This window comes from Paroedura picta, chromosome 10 (genome assembly GCF_049243985.1).
Source record: "Paroedura picta isolate Pp20150507F chromosome 10, Ppicta_v3.0, whole genome shotgun sequence".
NCBI classification, from domain to species: domain Eukaryota; kingdom Metazoa; phylum Chordata; class Lepidosauria; order Squamata; family Gekkonidae; genus Paroedura; species Paroedura picta.
The window spans coordinates 2,269,965-2,288,242 of NC_135378.1; the positions used below are offsets into that span (position 1 = coordinate 2,269,965).

The 18,278-nt window shown below is 48.9% G+C and overlaps 1 protein-coding gene across 6 annotated transcripts in view; it reads right to left on the reverse strand.

Moving 5' to 3' along the window:
• CRACR2A (calcium release activated channel regulator 2A) overlaps positions 1-18,278 on the reverse strand; it is a 93,110-nt gene that overhangs the window by 47,973 nt on the left and 26,859 nt on the right. For all 6 annotated transcript variants that reach the window (XR_013225094.1, XR_013225096.1, XR_013225095.1 and 3 more), the window contains 2 exons: positions 15,139-15,234; positions 6,035-6,222 (listed from right to left, as the gene is read on the reverse strand). Coding sequence is in view for 3 of the 6 variants with exons in the window: in XM_077301798.1 (XP_077157913.1) it covers positions 6,035-6,222; positions 15,139-15,234 (284 nt within the window). In the remaining 3 variants the exon portion in view is untranslated. The remainder of the gene's footprint in view (positions 1-6,034; positions 6,223-15,138; positions 15,235-18,278) is intronic.

Here is an 18,278-nt window from a genome sequence, read left to right on the forward strand (position 1 = left end):
TAAGTGACTGAAGCTGATGGCATTAGGTGGTTGACTGTTGTGCAAAGATGGGAGGGAGTGTTTGCTTGGGGCTGACTGCTGACCCAGTCCTCTGCTGGGTGGGCCTTTGCACTATAAAAGGCTCCTGCTGTGGCTCTTCTCCTGGGGGTCAAGCCAGAAGTTTCTCTATGTATTCAGGGGAGTGCAGGGATGTACAAACCACTTCTGCAACGGACCAAAGTGAAATAGCTGGTGATGGAGCTGAGGCAGTGATATTATGACCTGCCATGAGTTGATGGGGAACAGAAAGAAGTAGCACTCACCACTCTAGCAGCTGACCACCTGGCTCCTTCTCCAGCTATTTCTCTAACACTCTTTGTGCCCCTCCAAACAAATAATGGAACACCCTTGAAAATTAGCCTTTTGTAAGGTAGAGCCTCTTGTGGCGCAGGGTGGTAAGCGGCAGAAATGCTGTCTGAAGCTGTCTGCCGATGAGGTTGGGAGTTCAATCCGGGCAGCCGGCTCAAGGTTGACTCAGCCTTCCATACTTCCGAGGTGGGTAAAATGAGTACCCAGCTTGCTGCTGGGGGGTAAAATGGTAATGACTGGGGAAGGCACTGGCAAGGCCACCCCGTATTGAGTCTGCCATGAAAACGCTAGAGGGCGTCACCCCAAGGGTCCGACATGACTCGGTGCTTGCACAGGGGATACCTTTACCTTTTAAGGTGGAAATGGCGTTAAGCTTCTGATAGTTGGTACACAGTCCCAGTGTGCCATCCCTTTTTTAAAGAGGACAGGGGCTGCCATGCTCAAGGTGGACAGACAAATCCCCAGGCCAGATTCTTATTCAGGAACCTTCTCAGCTCCTCCATCTCTCTAGGGCTCATAGAGTAAATCTTAGCTTTCAGGAAAGGTTTCCCAAGCTTCAGCTGAATGGTACAGTCCATTTTTCTGTGTGGGGGGGAGATTATTGTACTCCTTTTCTTCAAACACATCACACAAGTCCCTGTACTCCTTGGGCTGTCTGTTTAACATATACACACCCCCTCGGTGGACAGCACGGTTTCCTGGATTACCAGGGGCAGAACCTGCCCTGGCTTGCACCAGCGCTCTAGGTAGGTGTGTTTCCAGAAGGTCATCATGTTTTTGTCCCCAATTGGGGCTGTGCATCCTCTACCAGTCCCGCCCCAACATGAAGGGAATGCCATTCCAGGGGCTACTGTAGGCTGCACCTCCTCCCAATGCTCCTCAATGTAGTGGGGCTGTGCTGACCCCCCCTGGGACAGACAGTCATCCATTTGGGAGAAATGAATGGGTCGCTTCATAGCCTCCATTCCCAGACCCAGTTCACAGACAGTCTCATGGTTTATTCATGTTCAGGGGCAGCCACAGTCCAACCCCCTGTCAGGAGCCAAGTGGATGAGACCCAGCAGATTTGCACAACAGGCCTCACTCTCGGGCTTCAGGCAGAAGCTTTAAGTAAAAGTCTTTATTGGAGAATCAAGACAAGGATCAGGACTTCACAAAAGCTTGTGAAGGATTCTTGACAGAGACGCTGAGAAAGGGGCTTGCATAGCTTATATATCTGGGCTTGGAGAGGGGGACATAGGGGCAGCGTTTGGCAGGACATTGATTCACACGGAAAGAGCAATACAGTTTTCCTCTGATCTACAAGGTGCCAAAAGAACCATCCGGCCATCGGGTATTTAGTCTGAGCTCCCAGCAAGGACAGCCTTGTGAGAAGAGATAAGGAAGTAAATGCGGGATGAGGCAACAACTCCAACTGAGGCCAGCCAATTGCCTTCCATCCCCTACCCCCTCCTCCTTCCACTTCCCTCTGAGGCTAGGGGGCTGCAGATGCCTGCCCTGTGAGAGCTGCTCCTGCCAGTGAGTCCCCTAACAGTTGCCTGCAGCCTTTCCAGGTTCTGAGGGGAGGGCCACTGACAGAGTTTTTCCACACACACACACACACACACACACACACACCCAATCTAGAGCCTTCTGTATTCCTGAATGCCACAAGCTTGGCCCCTAGTCTAGATATAATCGTAGTGCTGTGAAGGCAAGTGATGTTGTCACAAACGAGGACTTGTGCCATCCTAGGCAGAAAACCAGAGTCTCCAAGAGCCATACAGATCTCTCTCCTCATGTTTTCCCATGAGTCTGGGAGAAAAGGAACAGGAGAGAAAGCATCTGTGAGGTCCTGAGAGGCCTCTGTTTGTTCTGCAAGTTATTAGATTTATTCCCTGCCACTCCCTTGCGGCTCGTGGCGGGTTACAACATCCTAAAATCCCCATTGAAACCCCATTAAAACAACAATTACATTCCCAGCATTACCAACATGGCAAGATCGGCAACTCAACTTCCCCCCCTCCCACTACTGGCGGGTGGAGAGGGGATCCTGATGGTGTTTATTTCAGGTCCTAATCCCAAATCCCAAGGGGGGGGGCATAGGTCTATATTGTCAGCCTTGGCCTCAACCATAAACCTGGTGGAAGAGCTCCGTTTTGCAGGTTCTGCGGAATGATGAAAGATCCTGCAGGGCCTGAAGCTCTCCCAGGAGCTCATTCCACCAGGCGGGGGCCAGGACCGAAAAGGCCCTGGCCCTGGTCGAGGCCAGGCCTGCTTCCCTAGGGCCAGGAACGACCAACAGATTTTCACCCGCAGAGCGCAAGGCCCTGCGAGGGGCATAGGGCAATAGGCGGTCCCTCAGGTATGTGGGTCCCAACTCACGTAAAGCCTTGAAGGTTAGAACCAAAACCTTGAACCGGATCTGGGCAGCAATTGGCAAACAGTGCAGTTGCCTCAGCACTGGCTGAATGTGGGCCCTCCAAGATGCACCAGTGAGGACCCTAGCAGCTGTGTTTTGCACTAGCTGAAGTTTCCGGATCAAGGACAAGGGAAGGCCCGCGAAGAGGGAGTTACAGAAATCTATTCTGGAGGTGACCGTTGCATGGATCACTGTGGCTAAGTGTTCGGGGGACAGGTAGGGCGCTAGTAGTCGGGCCTGGCGCAGGTGGAAAAATGCCTGGCCCGCTACTTTTTTGACCTGCGCCTCCAAGGTCAAGGAGGCATCAATGATCACACCCAAATTCCTGGCCAGGGACGTGATGGTAAGTTGCCTCCCTGCCAGGGTGGGCTTCCTGGTCCCTCCCCCTACATCCCAGCCACAGGACCTCCGTCTTGGAGGGGTTGAGTTTCAGGCGACTCTGCTCGAACCATTCCGTCACCGCTTCCAAACATCTGGCAAATGGTTCCGGGGGAAAGTCCAGGCGACCGTCCATGAGGAGATAGAGCTGGGTGTCATCAGCGTACTGGTGGCAACCCAGCCCAAAACTCCGCTCCAGCTGGGCCAGAGGGTACATAAAGATGTTAAACAGTGTGGGGGAGAGGACCGCAGCCTGGGGGACCCCACAAGGAAGTCTGTAGGAGCGCGAAAACTCATCCCCCACTGTTACCCTCTGGGTCCAGTCCTGGAGAAAGGAGCGTATCCAGCGTAGAGCTGTGCCCCGTATCCCCGTGCCGGCGAGGCAGCGGACCAACAGTTCGTGATCCATGGTGTCAAAAGCGGCCGACAGGTCCAGAAGAACCAGCACTGCCAACCCGCCCCTATCCAGCTGGTGGCGGAGGTCATCCAACAGGGCGACCAACACCGTCTCCACCCCGTGGCTAGGTCGAAAGCCAGGCTGATATGGATCGAGTGCTGAAGTTTCCTCCAAGAATGCCAGGAGCTGGTCTGCCACGGCCCTTTCAACCACCTTGCCCAGGAACGCCAAGTGCAACACTGGGCGGTAGCTGGCGGGGTCCCGCAGGTCCAGCATGGATCTTTTCAGGAGAGGGTGAACCACTGCCCCCTTCAGCTGCTCAGGGAACTCCCCGGAATCCAGGGAGAGGTTGATAATGTCCCTGAGCTGGCCACCTCCCTTGAGGAGCCATGATGGACAGGGGTCAAGGGGGCAAGTGGTCGCCCTGACCGAACCTAGCAACTTGTCCACTTCGGGTAAGGAGAGCCGTCTGAAGCCATCAAACGTCACCTCCAAAGGTGGCCAACAGGCCTCCAGTTCGTTTGCTGTATTAACCATGGCGGGAAGATCACGGCGGAGTGACGAGATTCTGTCCGCAAAATAGCTCGCTAATGCCTCACAGCCTAGTTCCAATTTGCTACTATTTTGGCGCCCCTCAAGGGTGGTAAGAGATCTAACTACCCTAAATAATTGGGCCGGGCGAGAGCTTGCGGACGAGATTTCTGCGGCAAAAAATTCACGTTTTGCCACTTTCACTGCCATCTCATATGCCCTCATAAGCGTGCGATAAGATGTTCTCGTAGCTTCATCGCGAGTCTTCCACCACACTCGCTCCAGTCGTCTCACTTCCCTTTTGAATCAAGGGCAGAGAGGACGCTTAGGAGTGATCTCATCTATAGCAGCCGTCAGGCGGGACTGCCAGTCCGCCACCAAGGGAGCTAGTGAGTCGCCAGGAGGCATCAGGTCCCACAGAGCATTCCGGAATCCAATTGGATCCATGAGTCTCCGTGGGCGGGCTAAAATACGGGGTGTTATCCTGAGCCGTGGGCGGTATCCTGAGTCTCCGTGGGCGGGCTAAAATACGGGGTGGTATCCTGAGCAGGGCCCGCAGGGCATAGTGGTCTGACCACGGCACAGCTAGAGCTGTATCCACCTCTATCCAAGCACCGAAAATCAAGTTGATTGTGTGGCCGGCGTGATGGGTGGGCCCAGCAACAAATTGCAAAAGTCCTAGTGTCGCCATGGATGACACCAGGTCTCCGCCATGGACTGAAGGGGGCGCGTCCGCGTGGACATTGAAGTCACCCAGGATCAAAAGCCTGGGATACTGCAAAGGCCCAGGCGGCCGCCGCCTCCAACAGCCGGGGCAGGACATCTGGCGGCACATTGGGTGGACGGTATACCAACCAGATAGCCACACTCTCGACCGAGTGCCAGCTGCAGAGGCTAACGTCCACATTCTAGGCCCTTTGAGAGGCATTGTCCAACTCCTGCACTGCTAAGGCAGTGGCCTGATGGGAAATATCTTGCATGGAACATTGCTTATGGAATCAACTTAATGCACCACGATAGCAATCCCTGAAGGGGAGCCAGAAACAACTGATCAGCTGATTTGGTATTACAGGTCGCTGCGTTACCATTTTCTCTTTCTTGTCTGTAGACAGAAATAACATTCTCTGTTTTGGATCAGCCATCACACCCAGGAGGGAAAGTGTGGTGTGTGGGTATCAGTCACCGTTCCCCAGAAGTGATCATGAAGAGGGACTCCTATGTCTTCTCGACTCTCAGAGTTCATTCCCTGGACAATGAATGTAGCAGGGGATCAATCGGCTGAGGATGACCATCCCCACACCTACACACCATGAGTGTAGCATGTAGAGATATGCAACAATCACCACTATTACCCACAATGACTTAAAATTCCATGAAAAACTGAACTGAAGGTGGTTGCTTTCCTAAGCACACCTGGGAAATTTCTCATATGGCAGGAATATTGTGATGACAAGTTAGGCTTCCATTAAACCTAACAAAGCCATGACGTTATCATTCCTTAAAATTTCTACAATGGATTTGCACCATCCAAGTACAATTCTTAATATGTTGTGTCAAACTATGACCCTTTATAGATGTCAGTATCCCAAGAGCAAGTGGCTGGAGCCTTCGACCTCTCACCAAACCTAATTTATTCCAATCCATTAGATAGAGACTAGGGCCTATTCTGCACATACCGGATAATGCACTTTCAATGTGCTTTTGCAGCTGGATTTTCCTGTGCGGAACAGGAAAATCTACTTCTAAATTGCATTGAAAATGCATTATCTAATGTGTGCAGAATGAAATTCACATCAAATCTTTCTCTGCCCTAACCCCTCTCTTTCCTCCTCCCTTTCTGTAATCTTCCTTATGTAAATGTGGAATAGGATTCTTCTTCACAGATTCTGAAGAAGTGAGTTCTGACTCATGGAAGCTCCAGTCAGAACCAACGTTGTGCCTCTGGACCTCTGTTTCATTCAAATGTTCCTGTTACTCACATTTCCTTTTCTTCATGCAGTTTTTTTGCCTCATCCTGCAGCATATGCAGCTGTTGTTGGGCAATAAGTAACTCCTGGGATGTTTTCTCCACATCCTTGTGAAGCTCTTGGTTCGTGAGTTTCAGCCTAGCATTCTCCACTTTGGTCTCCTGCTTGTCGTTATGAAGCTCTTGGCACTGTCTCTCCAACTGAGAGGAAGAAGAAACAATACAGGTTTAGTATTGCCTTGAGAGAGGAAAGTATCAGCATGCCCAGTGCCCCTAGGGAAGCTCTAGTGAGGCTGCCAAGGCTGTCCTTGGGAGGCCACAGTTCTGCATCAGTCATATGGAAGATGCCAGTGGGAAAATGAAAGAAATTCTCAGATACAGTTTCTATGTCATGTGGGCACGGGGGAAATGGTTAGCTAGTTCTCCACTGTATTTCGGCATTATGATCACTTGGGCATGAAATTGGGGTCACTGTGGGTGTGCAAGTGGTTGTGAGTTCCTGCATCTTGCAAGGGATTGGACTAGATGCTGGACTAAGTCCCATCCAACTCTATGATTCTATGATGCTACTTTTTACAGCTTGGTAGGGATGCTAGAATAGGGGGATTATCCAGAACATAGGAACAGAATCAGAAGAAAAGCCCTGTTGGATCATAGCAGTGGTCCATCTACTCAAGGATTCTGTCTCGCATAGAGGCCAACCAGTTCCTCTGGAAGGACCAACCACAGTGCAAAGAAGCTGAGGCAAAGCCCTGATAAGAACCTCAGAAGTGTCCTGCTGGGTCATCCCAGTGAAGGTCCATCAAGTCCAGCATCCTATCTCACAAAGTGGCAAACCAGAGCAAGTTGCCTCCTTGCTCTGAGATTCAGAAGCTGAGTGTCCTCCCTGAAGATCCTGGCAAGCCAAACTCATGGCTGATGGAGTAAATTCTGCTTGGTAATTTACAGGTTGTACAGCTCTGATAAAACTTGATTGAAGGGATGGCAAAACTTTCCCAAAATTGCTCCCAGAAGGAGGAGGAGGAGGAGGAATTGGTTCTTATATGCCGCTTTTTTCTACCTGAAGGAGTCTCCAAGCGGCTTCCAATCGCCTTCCCTTTCCTCTCCCCACAACAGACACCCTGTAACACCTTATAAGGCTGAGAGAGCCCTGATATTCCTGCTCAGTCAGAACAGCTTTATCAGTGCTGTGGCAAGCCCAAGGTCACCCAGCTGGCTGCACGTGGAGAAGGAGTGGGGAATCAAACCTAGCTGGCCAGATTAGAATTCCGCACTCCTAACCACTACATCAAGCTAGCTTTTTCCTCAAGGAAAGAAGGGAGTCAGAAAACCCATGTATTTCTGCCGTGAATATAGTCTGCTGTATGTTAGGCATGCCTGGCCTTTGTACCCTGATGTAACCCCAGATGCTTTAGCTTGACACCCCAAGAATGATTTCCTGCTGTTGTATTTTTGTATGCCATCCTCCCCAAACACTCCTCGCCTTCCTTTCCTTTGTGTCCCGTAGTTTCCAACACTTTCCCATCCCTTGAAGCTCAAATGGTTATCTCTCTGTTATGACTCCTTTGAACTGTGCCTGGTGCGAGTTCCCAGGGGAGGGGGGAGTCCCTATAGTGCTTGTCCTGTGAATCAGGTCTGACTATGTCTTCAATGTAGTAGGTACGTTCATTTTCTAATAAAGAAACTTCCTTCAAAAGGTTTGCTTATTTAGAATGCAAAGTCTCTCACACAGGGAAAACCAACTGCTGGATCCAGCCAGCTTTTTCACTCCGTGCTCATTTCCCTTCCTTACTACAGTTTCTCTCCCACATGGGTTTTAACCATGCAGGTCCCTTGGTCCCCAGCACAGCCTTTCTGAAATCAACTCCTTTTTGACTAGTGGAAAAGCTGGTAGGATCCAATTGAGAATATAATGCTGTAAATTCAGGATTGGAAGGCTTCCTCTTTGCTGAGTCAAAGATTCATAGAATCATAACAGTGGGAAGGGGCCATGCAGGCTACCTAGTCCCACCCCCTGCTCAGTGCAGGATCAGCCTCAGGCATCCAGGAGAAGGATCTGTCCAGCCGCTGCTTGAAGACAGCCAGTGAGGGGGAGCTTCCCACCTCCTTAGGCAGCCCCTTCCACTGCTGAACTAGACTCCTAGAATCCTAGAGTGGGAAGGGGCCATGCAGGCCATCTAGTCCCACCCCCTGCTCAGTGTAGGATCAGCCTCAGGCATCCAGGAGAAGGATCTCTCCAGCCGCTGCTTGAAGATGGCCAGTGAGGGGAGTTCCCCCCTCCTGAGGCAGCCCCTTCCACGGCTGGACTATTCTGACTGGGAAATTTCCCTCCTCCCTGATATCTATCCAGTACCATTCTACCTGTGGTTTAAAGCCATTCCTGCGCGTCCTCTCCTCCGCTTCTAACAGGAACTGCTCCCTGCCCTCCTCCAAGTGATAGCCTTTCAAATACTTAAATTGCCATCTCAAGTTCAAGATCTTTAAATTTGCCTTCCACAGTTCAGAACCAAGTAGATATTTTAGATTCCTTCAGCATATACTGAGCCACATTTCCCTCGTCACTATTAAAGTGAACTCTTCACCAAAATTTGAAGACCATAATCCAAGCTTTAGTTGTTAGAAGGATTTGACCCATTTCAAGACACATTTTGGCAGACCCAGAATCTTGTATAAAAAGATGGACTGAATCTTCAGGTCACTTATCCAGATGGGACAGCCGTAAAGTAACTGGGATCTCACTTTGGTGCGGTCTGACCAAGTCAGCCTACAGAGGGACTAGGACATCTTTTGATTGTTTGTTGTTTGTTTATTTGGAGAACACCAGACCACTCTCTCACCAGTGAATGCCTCTTGCAGTTTTGATGTCATGCCTTTGTTGATAAAGCCCAAAGCCTTTTTGACCGCTTCCTCGCACTGTCTGCTCATGTTTAGCTTGCCATCCACAAGTCCCCAAGATCTCATGTGCACCCACACAGCTCCCCAGAAGGTCTCCCCCATGCAGTAGGCCTGCTTCTCGTTTTTGGGAGCCAGATGCAGAACTCTGCACTTCTCCTTGTTGAACTGGATCTTGGTCTCACTGGCCCCCTTCTCCAGCATGTGCAGATCTCAGTGAACTCAATATTGTCTGGGCTGTTCGCTACTCAGGATACCAAACGACCTGGCAACACTTAGGCCTAAGGATAAATAGTGACAGATCTCTCACCCCATATAATGCTTTGCCAGGGAAGCACTATTCTTTCCATACCCTGGGCCAGGGAGGGCAAAACAGTCGCTCTCAAAGAACCAGCCCCTGACAGGTTTCCTGTCCTCCACCAGGCTTGGACCGCAGGGCGGGGAGGAGGGGTAGCAATCCTGATCCGAGAGGATTTCTCCTTCAGGGCTCCTCCCACGCCGTTGATCCCAGGTATTGAATGTGTTGGCCTCAAGTGGGGTTCAATCGAGTGCATGACCATCTGTTTGGTGTATCGTGCCCAATGCACCTCCAGATGCCCTGCCAGCCCTGCTGGAGGCGGTGGCAGCCTGGACATTACAGTCTCCCAGAGTCCTGGGAGATGTTAACATTCATGATATAGGCTAGATATGAGGGAAAAATGTTCATAGTCAGAGTAGTTCAGCAGTGGAATAGGCTGCCTAAGGAGGTGGTGAGCTCTCCCTCACTGGCAGTCTTCAAGCAAAGGTTGGATACACACTTTTCTTGGATGCTTTACGATGCTAAGGGCTGATCCTGCGTTGAGGGGGGGGATTGGACTAGATGGCCTGTATGGCCCCTTCCAACTCTATGATTCTGTGATTCTATGATTCTATGATGAGCTACCATCCTCTAGAAATGGGCTGGACTTGGTGTCAACCATGATAACACTAGGGCTCTCGCACCCAACAAGCAGGTCACACCCTGCATCTGATTTTTGGTGTTGGTTTGACCGTGGATCTGGTCATGGAAAATGCCATGCCATAGTCAGACCACTACACCTTGAAGGTTTGACTAAGGCTATCACCCCTCCTCAGTTGTGTACTGAGCAAAATTTAGCTTGCCCGTGGAGTCTTATGGATCCAATTGGATTCTTGAATGCTCTGCAGGACCCTATACCTCCTGGCACTTCTCTCAATGGTCTGGTCAGCGATTCGCATGACAGAATGCCATCCACTATTGATGAGATAGATCCCCGATATCCTCTCTGCCTCTGTCTCAAGAAAGCCCCCTGGTACACCAAGGAGCTTCGCAGCAAGAAACAGGGACTGAGATGACTAGAGCAAGTTTGGAGAAGATTCACAATGAAGCCTTGAGAACATCTTACAGATGAAGAATGCAGATGAAGGCTTATGAGATGGCAGTGAAGTCAAAAAAACACAATTTTTACCCACACACTATGTAATGAACTGATGAACCAAGAGGCAAGTTTATTCCAAGAATACTCCCTGCCATCTCAAAAACTATATGATCTTTTATTGTCTGATATTGATGCCTACGTTGCCAATAGAGTTGCACTGTTTGTTCTCGCCGCTAGGAAAATCTGGTCCAAATTCTGCAATCAGGATTAAAACCCCAGTCATGATGGTTTCTTTTTATCTGTGTAACTTTCTATTACCATGTAGGAACTGAATCAACAACTTTTAAACTCCTTGTGATCTCATCAATGACCTTAATTTTAACTGATTTTTGTACTGAACAGTCAATTTGTTGGAAATGGTCAATGGCTAACTAATAATCTGAATCTGAAATTTGACAATTTTACTCGACTACCATCGTGTCTGCAAACTCATGCCCAGCACAATTGTTCAGGCTAGTTCAACCTCTCACTGCCTTGGCAGAGGGTTACCAAAACAGTAGCCAATTGAACATCAGCTGTGAGGCATTTGCGAGTCATTCTTCACACAAAATCTCGACACTCCACCCCGACCGACCTCCAACCTAAGACACAGAAATTGAGCTAGAGGCCCCTTGGCCATCTTTGGGGAGAACACTGAGTAACTTCAGATGACTCACACTGACTGAAGTGGACAGGATGCTTCCAGCAGCGAGACCAACCACATGCCCACTAGACCACTGCCCATTGTGGCTCCTAAAACATCCAGGATAAGAACAAGGGCTCCCCTCCGAGAGATAATCCACCTTTCTCTCACAATGGGAGAATTCCCAGAGGGATTAAAAGAGGCAGTAGTATGCCCGCTACCGAAAAAAAGGGCTGTCGTGGATCTACTATCGGCATTCTTGGAAGAAGCTTCAGTCCTGGATCCACCTCAGTAAGGTTTCCGGCCTGGCCATGGGGCAGAGACAGTGCTGGTAGCCCTGATGGATGACCTCTATCGCCAGCTGGACCGAGGCGGCTCAGCAATACGGATACTACTGGACTGACACAGTCAGCCATGAGCTCCTAGCTCACTGCCTCACCGACACCGGAATATGGGTGGCAGCCCTTTAGTGCCAGATCTCCTTCTTCCAGAGTCGCAGACGGAGTGTAGCAATAGGAGAGAAATAATTAAGCCACCCACAACTCACTTGTTTGGTGAGCCAGTTTTGGATAGTGGTTAGGAGTGCGGACTTCTAATCTGGCATGCTGGGTTCGATTCTGCTCTCCCCCACATGCAGCCAGCTGGGTGACCTTGGGCTCTCCATGGTGCTAATAAAACTGTTCTGACCGGGCAGTGATATCAGCGATCTCTCAGCCTCACCCACCTCACAGGGTGTCTGTTGTGGGGAAAGGGAAGGCGACTGTAAGTCACTTTGAGCCTCCTTCGGGTAGGGAAAAGCGGCATATAAGAACCAACTCTTCTTCTTCTTCTTCTCGTGGAGTTTCACAGGAAGTGATCCTCTCTCCTATCCTATTCAAAATCTTCATCCACCCTATTGCCCAACTGGTACGGAAGTTCAGGCTGGCTTGTGATAAGCTTTTGATAAGGTTCCCCATGATGTTCTCATGGATAAGTTGAAGGACTGCAATCTGGATTTTCAGATCGTTAGGTGGATAGGGAATTGGTTAGAGAACCGCACTCAAAGAGTTGTTGTCAATGGTGTTTCATCAGACTGGAGAGAGGTGAGTAGCGGGGTACCTCAGGGCTCGGTGCTCGGCCCGGTACTTTTTAACATATTTATTAATGATCTAGATGAGGGGGTGGAGGGACTACTCATCAAGTTTGCAGACGACACCAAATTGGGAGGACTGGCAAATACTCCAGAAGATAGAGACAGAGTTCAATGAGATCTGAACACAATGGAAAAATGGGCAAATGAGAACAAGATGCAATTTAATAAAGATAAGTGTAAAGTTCTGCATCTGGGTCAGAAAAATGAAAAGCATGCCTACTGGATGGGGGATACGATTCTAGGTAACACTGTGTGTGAACGAAACCTTGGGGTACTTGTGGATTGTAAACTAAACATGAGCAGGCAGTGTGATGCAGTGGTAAAAAAGGCGAATGCTATTTTGGGCTGTATCAACAGGGGCATCACATCAAAATCACAAGATGTCATAGTCCCATTGTATACGGCACTGGTCAGACCACATCTGGAGTACTGTGTGCAGTTCTGGAGGCCTCACTTCAAGAAGGACGTAGATAAAATTGAAAGGGTACAGAGGAGAGCGACGAAGATGATCTGGGGCCAAGGGACCAAGCCCTATGAAGATAGGTTGAGGGACTTGGGAATGTTCAGCCTAGAGAAAAGGAGGTTGAGAGGGGACATGATAGCCCTCTTTAAGTATTTGAAAGGTTGTCACTTGGAGGAGGGCAGGATGCTGTTTCTGTTGGCTGCAGAAGAGAGGACATGCAGTAATGGGTTTAAACTACAAGTACAACGATATAGGCTAGATATCAGGAAAATGTTTTTCACAGTCAGAGTAGTTCAGCAGTGGAATAGGCTGCCTAAGGAGGTGGTGAGCTCCCCCTCACTGGCAGTCTTCAAGCAAAGGTTGGATGCACACTTTTCTTGGATGCTTTAGGATGCTTAGGGCTAATCCTGCGTTGAGCAGGGGGTTGGACTAGATGGCCTTTATGGCCCCTTCCAACTCTATGATTCTTGTCATCAATATGCAGATGAGACTCACCTCTTCCTCCCGATGGACGGTCGCCCTGACTCTCCCCAGAAACATTCGCCAGCTGCCTTGAAGCAATGATGAGATGGCTCAAGCAGAGTCGTCTGAAGCTCAATCCTTTTGTGGTTGGGTTGGAAGGGACCTTAGGAGGAGGCACATCTGCCTACTCTGGATGGTGTGCAGCTCTCAGTGGCCAACTCTGCCAGGAACTTGGGTGTGATCCTGGATGGTTTACTCTCAATGGAAGCTCAGGCCATGAAGGTAGTACGGCTGGCATTCTACCACCTTCGCCAAGCCAAACTACTAGCACCCTACTTGGCCCCAGAAGACCTAGCCACAGTGATCCATATGATGGTCACATCTAGACTGGACTTCTGCAACTTGCTCTATGCAGGACTGCCCTTGGCTTTGATCCAGAAACTACAGCTTGTCCAAAATGCAGTGGCCAGGGTGCTCACAATAACACCATGGAGGTCCCACATCCAGCCCACCCTCCATCAACTGTAATGGTTAGCAGTCGAATTTTGGATCAGGCTCAAGGTTTTGGTAATTACCATCTGGGCCCAGCGCATTTATTTGTTTGTTTGTTTGTTTGTTTAGAATCATAGAGTTGGAAGGGGCCATACAGGCCATCTAGTCCAACCCCCTGCTCAACGCAGGATGAGCCCTAAGCATCCTAAAGCATTCAAGAAAAGTGTGTTTCCAACCTTTGCTTGAAGACTGCCAGTGAGGGGGAGCTCACCACCTCCTTAGGCAGCCTATTCCACTGCTGAACTACTCTGACTGTGAAAATGTTTTTCCTGATATCTAGCCTATATCGTTGTACTTGAAGTTTAAACCCATTACTGTGTGTCCTCTCCTCTGCAGCCAGCAGAAACAGCATCCTGCCCTCCTCCAAGTGACAACCTTTCAAATACTTAAAGAGGGCTATCATGTCCCCTCTCAACCTCCTTTTCTCCAGGCTGAACATTCCCAAGTCCCTCAGCCTATCTTCATAGGGCTTGGTCCCTTGGCCCCAGATCATCTTCGTCACTCTCCTTTGTACTCTTTCAATTTTATCGACGTCCTTCTTGAAGTGAGGCCTCCAGAACTGCACACAGTACTCCAGGTGTGGTCTGACCAGTGCCGTATACAATGGGACTATGACATCTTGTGACATCTTGTGATATTTATTTATATCCCACCACTCCCCAAGGTCTTGTGGCAGTTTACAATTCATTAAAACCCCAATAAAATAATCTCGCATAAAAAACAGCAAGAAGTAAGTCCACCTAATACTATCTCAAGAGGGGAGGGAAAAAGAAGAAGAGGAGGAAGGGAGAGGGGGCTGATGGGATACGCTACCACTACTTCTATGGGGGGGGGCACCGATCTACCTGGCCGCCCAGCCTCACCCATAGACCTGGTGGAAGAGGTCCGTTTTGCAGGCCCTGTGGAATGCTGGAAGGTCCTGCAGGGCCCGCAGCTCCTCGGGGAGCTCATTCCACCAGGTGGGGGCCAGGACCGAAAAAGCCCTGGTCGAGACTAGGCTTGATTCCCTGGGGCGGGAATGAGGAACCTTCTGGGCCCAGTGTACTTGAGGGGCCGCCTTTCTGTCTATGCCCCTCAAAGAGCCTTGCACTCTGCCACCACCAACTGGCTAATGGTCCCGGGCCCAAGAGAAGCCCACCTGGCCTCAACCAGGGCCAGAGTCTTCTGTGTCCTGGCCCCCACCTGGTGGGAAGAGCTCCCAGAGGAGATCAGGGTCCTGTCAGAACTAAAACAGTTTTGAAAAAGGGAGCTCTTCCCCCCTATTTGATTAAGGCCAACCAAAATTTTCAACACCGCTGGGCTCCTGAATCCCCCTCCTTCTCAGCAATCCATGTACCTGGACCCAACTGTGGACCAGCTGATTGTTACTTTGAGAAACTGTTATCGGTTATTGTTCTTGCTATTAGCACAGTTGTACTGCAATATTTGTTTTCTGATGTGGAACAAGTTCAATGTACTGTTTATGTTCTCTGTGAACCACCCTGAGCCTCAGGGGAGGGCGGTATACAAATATAATCAATAAAATAAATAAATTTAAAAAATAATAATTTTCACTTACCCGCTTCTGCTTCTGAGCGAGTTGTTCTAGTTCCTGTTCTTTTGCTACAAGTTTTTGCTCCAGATCCTGACTTTGTGACTGAAATCTTTCAGTGTCCTGCAAAATTATACAGAAGAGAAGAATATTAATTCTAAGCTTCAGAAAAGACTAGAAATAACTAAAGAAACAAAAGGCAATTTTTAGCAGCGCATACGAAATGCCAAAAATGTTTGTGGCGAATACCCCAGAAAAACATTTTAAGATCTACCTCAGCAGCAGGACAGGAACACCTTTTGGCTCCCTGCATTCACAGCCCACCCTCTCTGCCACCTGGGGACTGCTGTGAGCCCCGCATCTCCCACCACATACTCAGAAGTGGCAGCTCAGCTCCTAGCTACCATCGCAGGTTTAATTTTTTAATCACTGACTTTTATGCACCCAGTTTTCAGGCCTCTCTAATTAACAAAATTGATTTCTGATAGAAACCTGATCTAGCCATGTTGATTAATGCATACATTATAAAGGAAAGATTTATGTATATAATAATGCTTAGGAGCACAACTTTCTCCTGAGTATCAGCAGTTTTCTAGAGCCAGTTGTATTTTTTCACAAAGGGCTTTATTGCTAGTAGGAATACATAAAAGGACATTTAATACCCAACATATGTCAGTGGCCAGGGAAGCTGAAAGATGAACTGCAGGGGAGCTGCTTAGAACCTGAGTATTGGCCTCTCTCACTGATGGGACCTCCATCCTGCCTAGATGAAAAGCATGAGGTTGTTCTCATAGAATCATAGAGTTGGTAGGGGCCATACAAGCCATCTAGTCCAACCCCCTGCTCAATGCAGGATTAGCCCTAAGCATCCTAAAGCATCCAAGAAAAGTGTGTATCCAACCTTTGCTTGAAGACTGCCAGTGAGGGGGAGCTCACCACCTCCTTAGGCAGCCTATTCCACTGCTGAACTAATCTGACTGTGAAAAACTTTTTCCTGATATCTAGCCTATATCGTTGTAATTGAAGATTAAACCCATTACTGCGTGTCCTCTCCTCTGCAGCCAACAGAAACAGCATCCTGCCTTCCTCCAAGTGACAACCTTTCAAATACTTAAAGAGGGCTATCATGTCCCCTCTCAACCTCCTTTTCTCCAGGCTGAACATTCCCAAGTCCCTCAACCTATCTTCATAGGGCTTGGTCCCTTGGCCCCAGATCATCCTCGTCGCTCTCCTCTGTACCCTTTCAATTTTATCTATGTCCTTCTTGAAGTGAAGCCACCAGAACTGCACACAGTACTCCAGGTGTGGTCTGACCAGTGCCGTATACAATGGGACTATGACATCTTGTGATTTTGATGTGATGCCTCTGTTCATACAGCCCAAAATGGCATTTGCCTTTTTTACCACTGCATCACACTGCATGCTCATGTTTAGTTTAGAATCCACAAGTACCCCAAGGTCTCGTTCACACACAGTGTTACCTAGAAGCGTATCCCCCATCCAGTAGGCATGCTTTTCATTTTTCTGACCCAGATGCAGAACTTTATACTTATCTTTATTAAATTGCATCTTGTTCTCATTTGCTCATTTTTCCATTGTGTTCAGATCTCGTTGAACTCTGTCTCTATCTTCCGGAGTATTTGCCAGTCCTCCCAATTTGGTGTCATCTGCAAAATTGATTAGTCCCTCCACCCCCTCATCTAGATCATTAATAAATATGTTCAAAAGTACCGGGCCAAGCACCGAGCCCTGAGGTACCCCGCTACTCACCTCTCTCCAGTCTGATGAGACACCATTGACAACAACTCTTTGAGTGCGGTTCTCTAACCAATGCCCTATCCACCTGACTATCTGAAAATCCAGATTGCAGTCCTTCAATTTAACCATCAGAACATCATGGGGAACCTTGTCAAAAGCTTTACTAAAATCCAAGTAAATGACATCAACCGAATTTCCCCGATCCAGCAAACCTGTTACTTGGTCAAAAAAGGAAACCAGGTTGGTCTGGCAGGACCTGTTGGAGACAAATCCATGCTGACTTCCTTGGATCACCAAATTGTCCTCCAGGTGTTTGCAGATCGCTCCCCTTAATATCTGCTCCATTATCTTCCCCACAACAGAGGTCAGACTCACTGGTCTGTAGTTTCCCGGGTCATCCTTCCTCCCTTTTTTGAAGATCGAATAACATTTGCTCTCTTCCAGTCCTCCGGGACATCTCCAGTCCTTAAAGAGGTTCCGAAAATGATGGACAAGGGCTGTGCAAGTTCTCTGGAAAGTTCTTTGAGTACTCTCGGGTGCATTTCATCCGGACCAGGGGATTTGAACTCATCCAGTGCAGCTAAATGCCTCTCGACAACCTCTCTATCCATGTTAACCTGCCACCCAGACACTGTCCTTTGGCTATGGCCATCTCTAGATGTGCCAACCAAAACACTTTGACCTGTGGGAAAAAACAGATGTAAAATAGGCACTAAGCCTTTCTGCTTTCTCTGCATCTTCCATTAGAGTTTGTCCATCCGCACCCAACAGTGGGCCTATTGCCTCCTTTACTTTACGTTTGCTCCTCACATAACTGAAAAATCTTTTCTTGTTACAATGGGCTTCCCTGGCCAATCTTAGCTCACTCTCAGCTTTGGCCTTTCTGATGATTGATCTACAGTGCCTAGTAACCTGTAGGTACTCTTCTTTAGAGCTCTGTCCTTCCCTCCATTTCCTGAACATTTTCCTTTTCTTTCTTAGTTCCTCTTGAAGTTCTCTGTTCATCCAAATAGGCTTCTTAGAGCTCCTGCAGTGTTTTCGTCTTTCTGGGATAGTCATTGATTGAGCATACAATAGCTCCTGTTTGAGTAGCGCCCACCCTTCACATGCTCCCTTCCCTTCCAGCATTCTCGTCCATGGTATGACACTCATCATGTCTCTGAGTTTATTAAAGTTTGCCCTACAAAAATCCAACATCCGCGTCTGGCTACAAGCTTCCTTGGCTCCCCATCTCAAAAGGAATTCTATGAGGACATGGTCACTTCCCCCTAGGGTTCCCACCTCCTTCACCTCATCCACCAATTCTTGCCTGTTGGTCAGTATTAAATCCAGTATGGCTGAACCTCTTGTGGGTTCATCTACCATTTGATAAATGAAATTGTCAGCCAGGCAGGTCAGAAACTTGCATG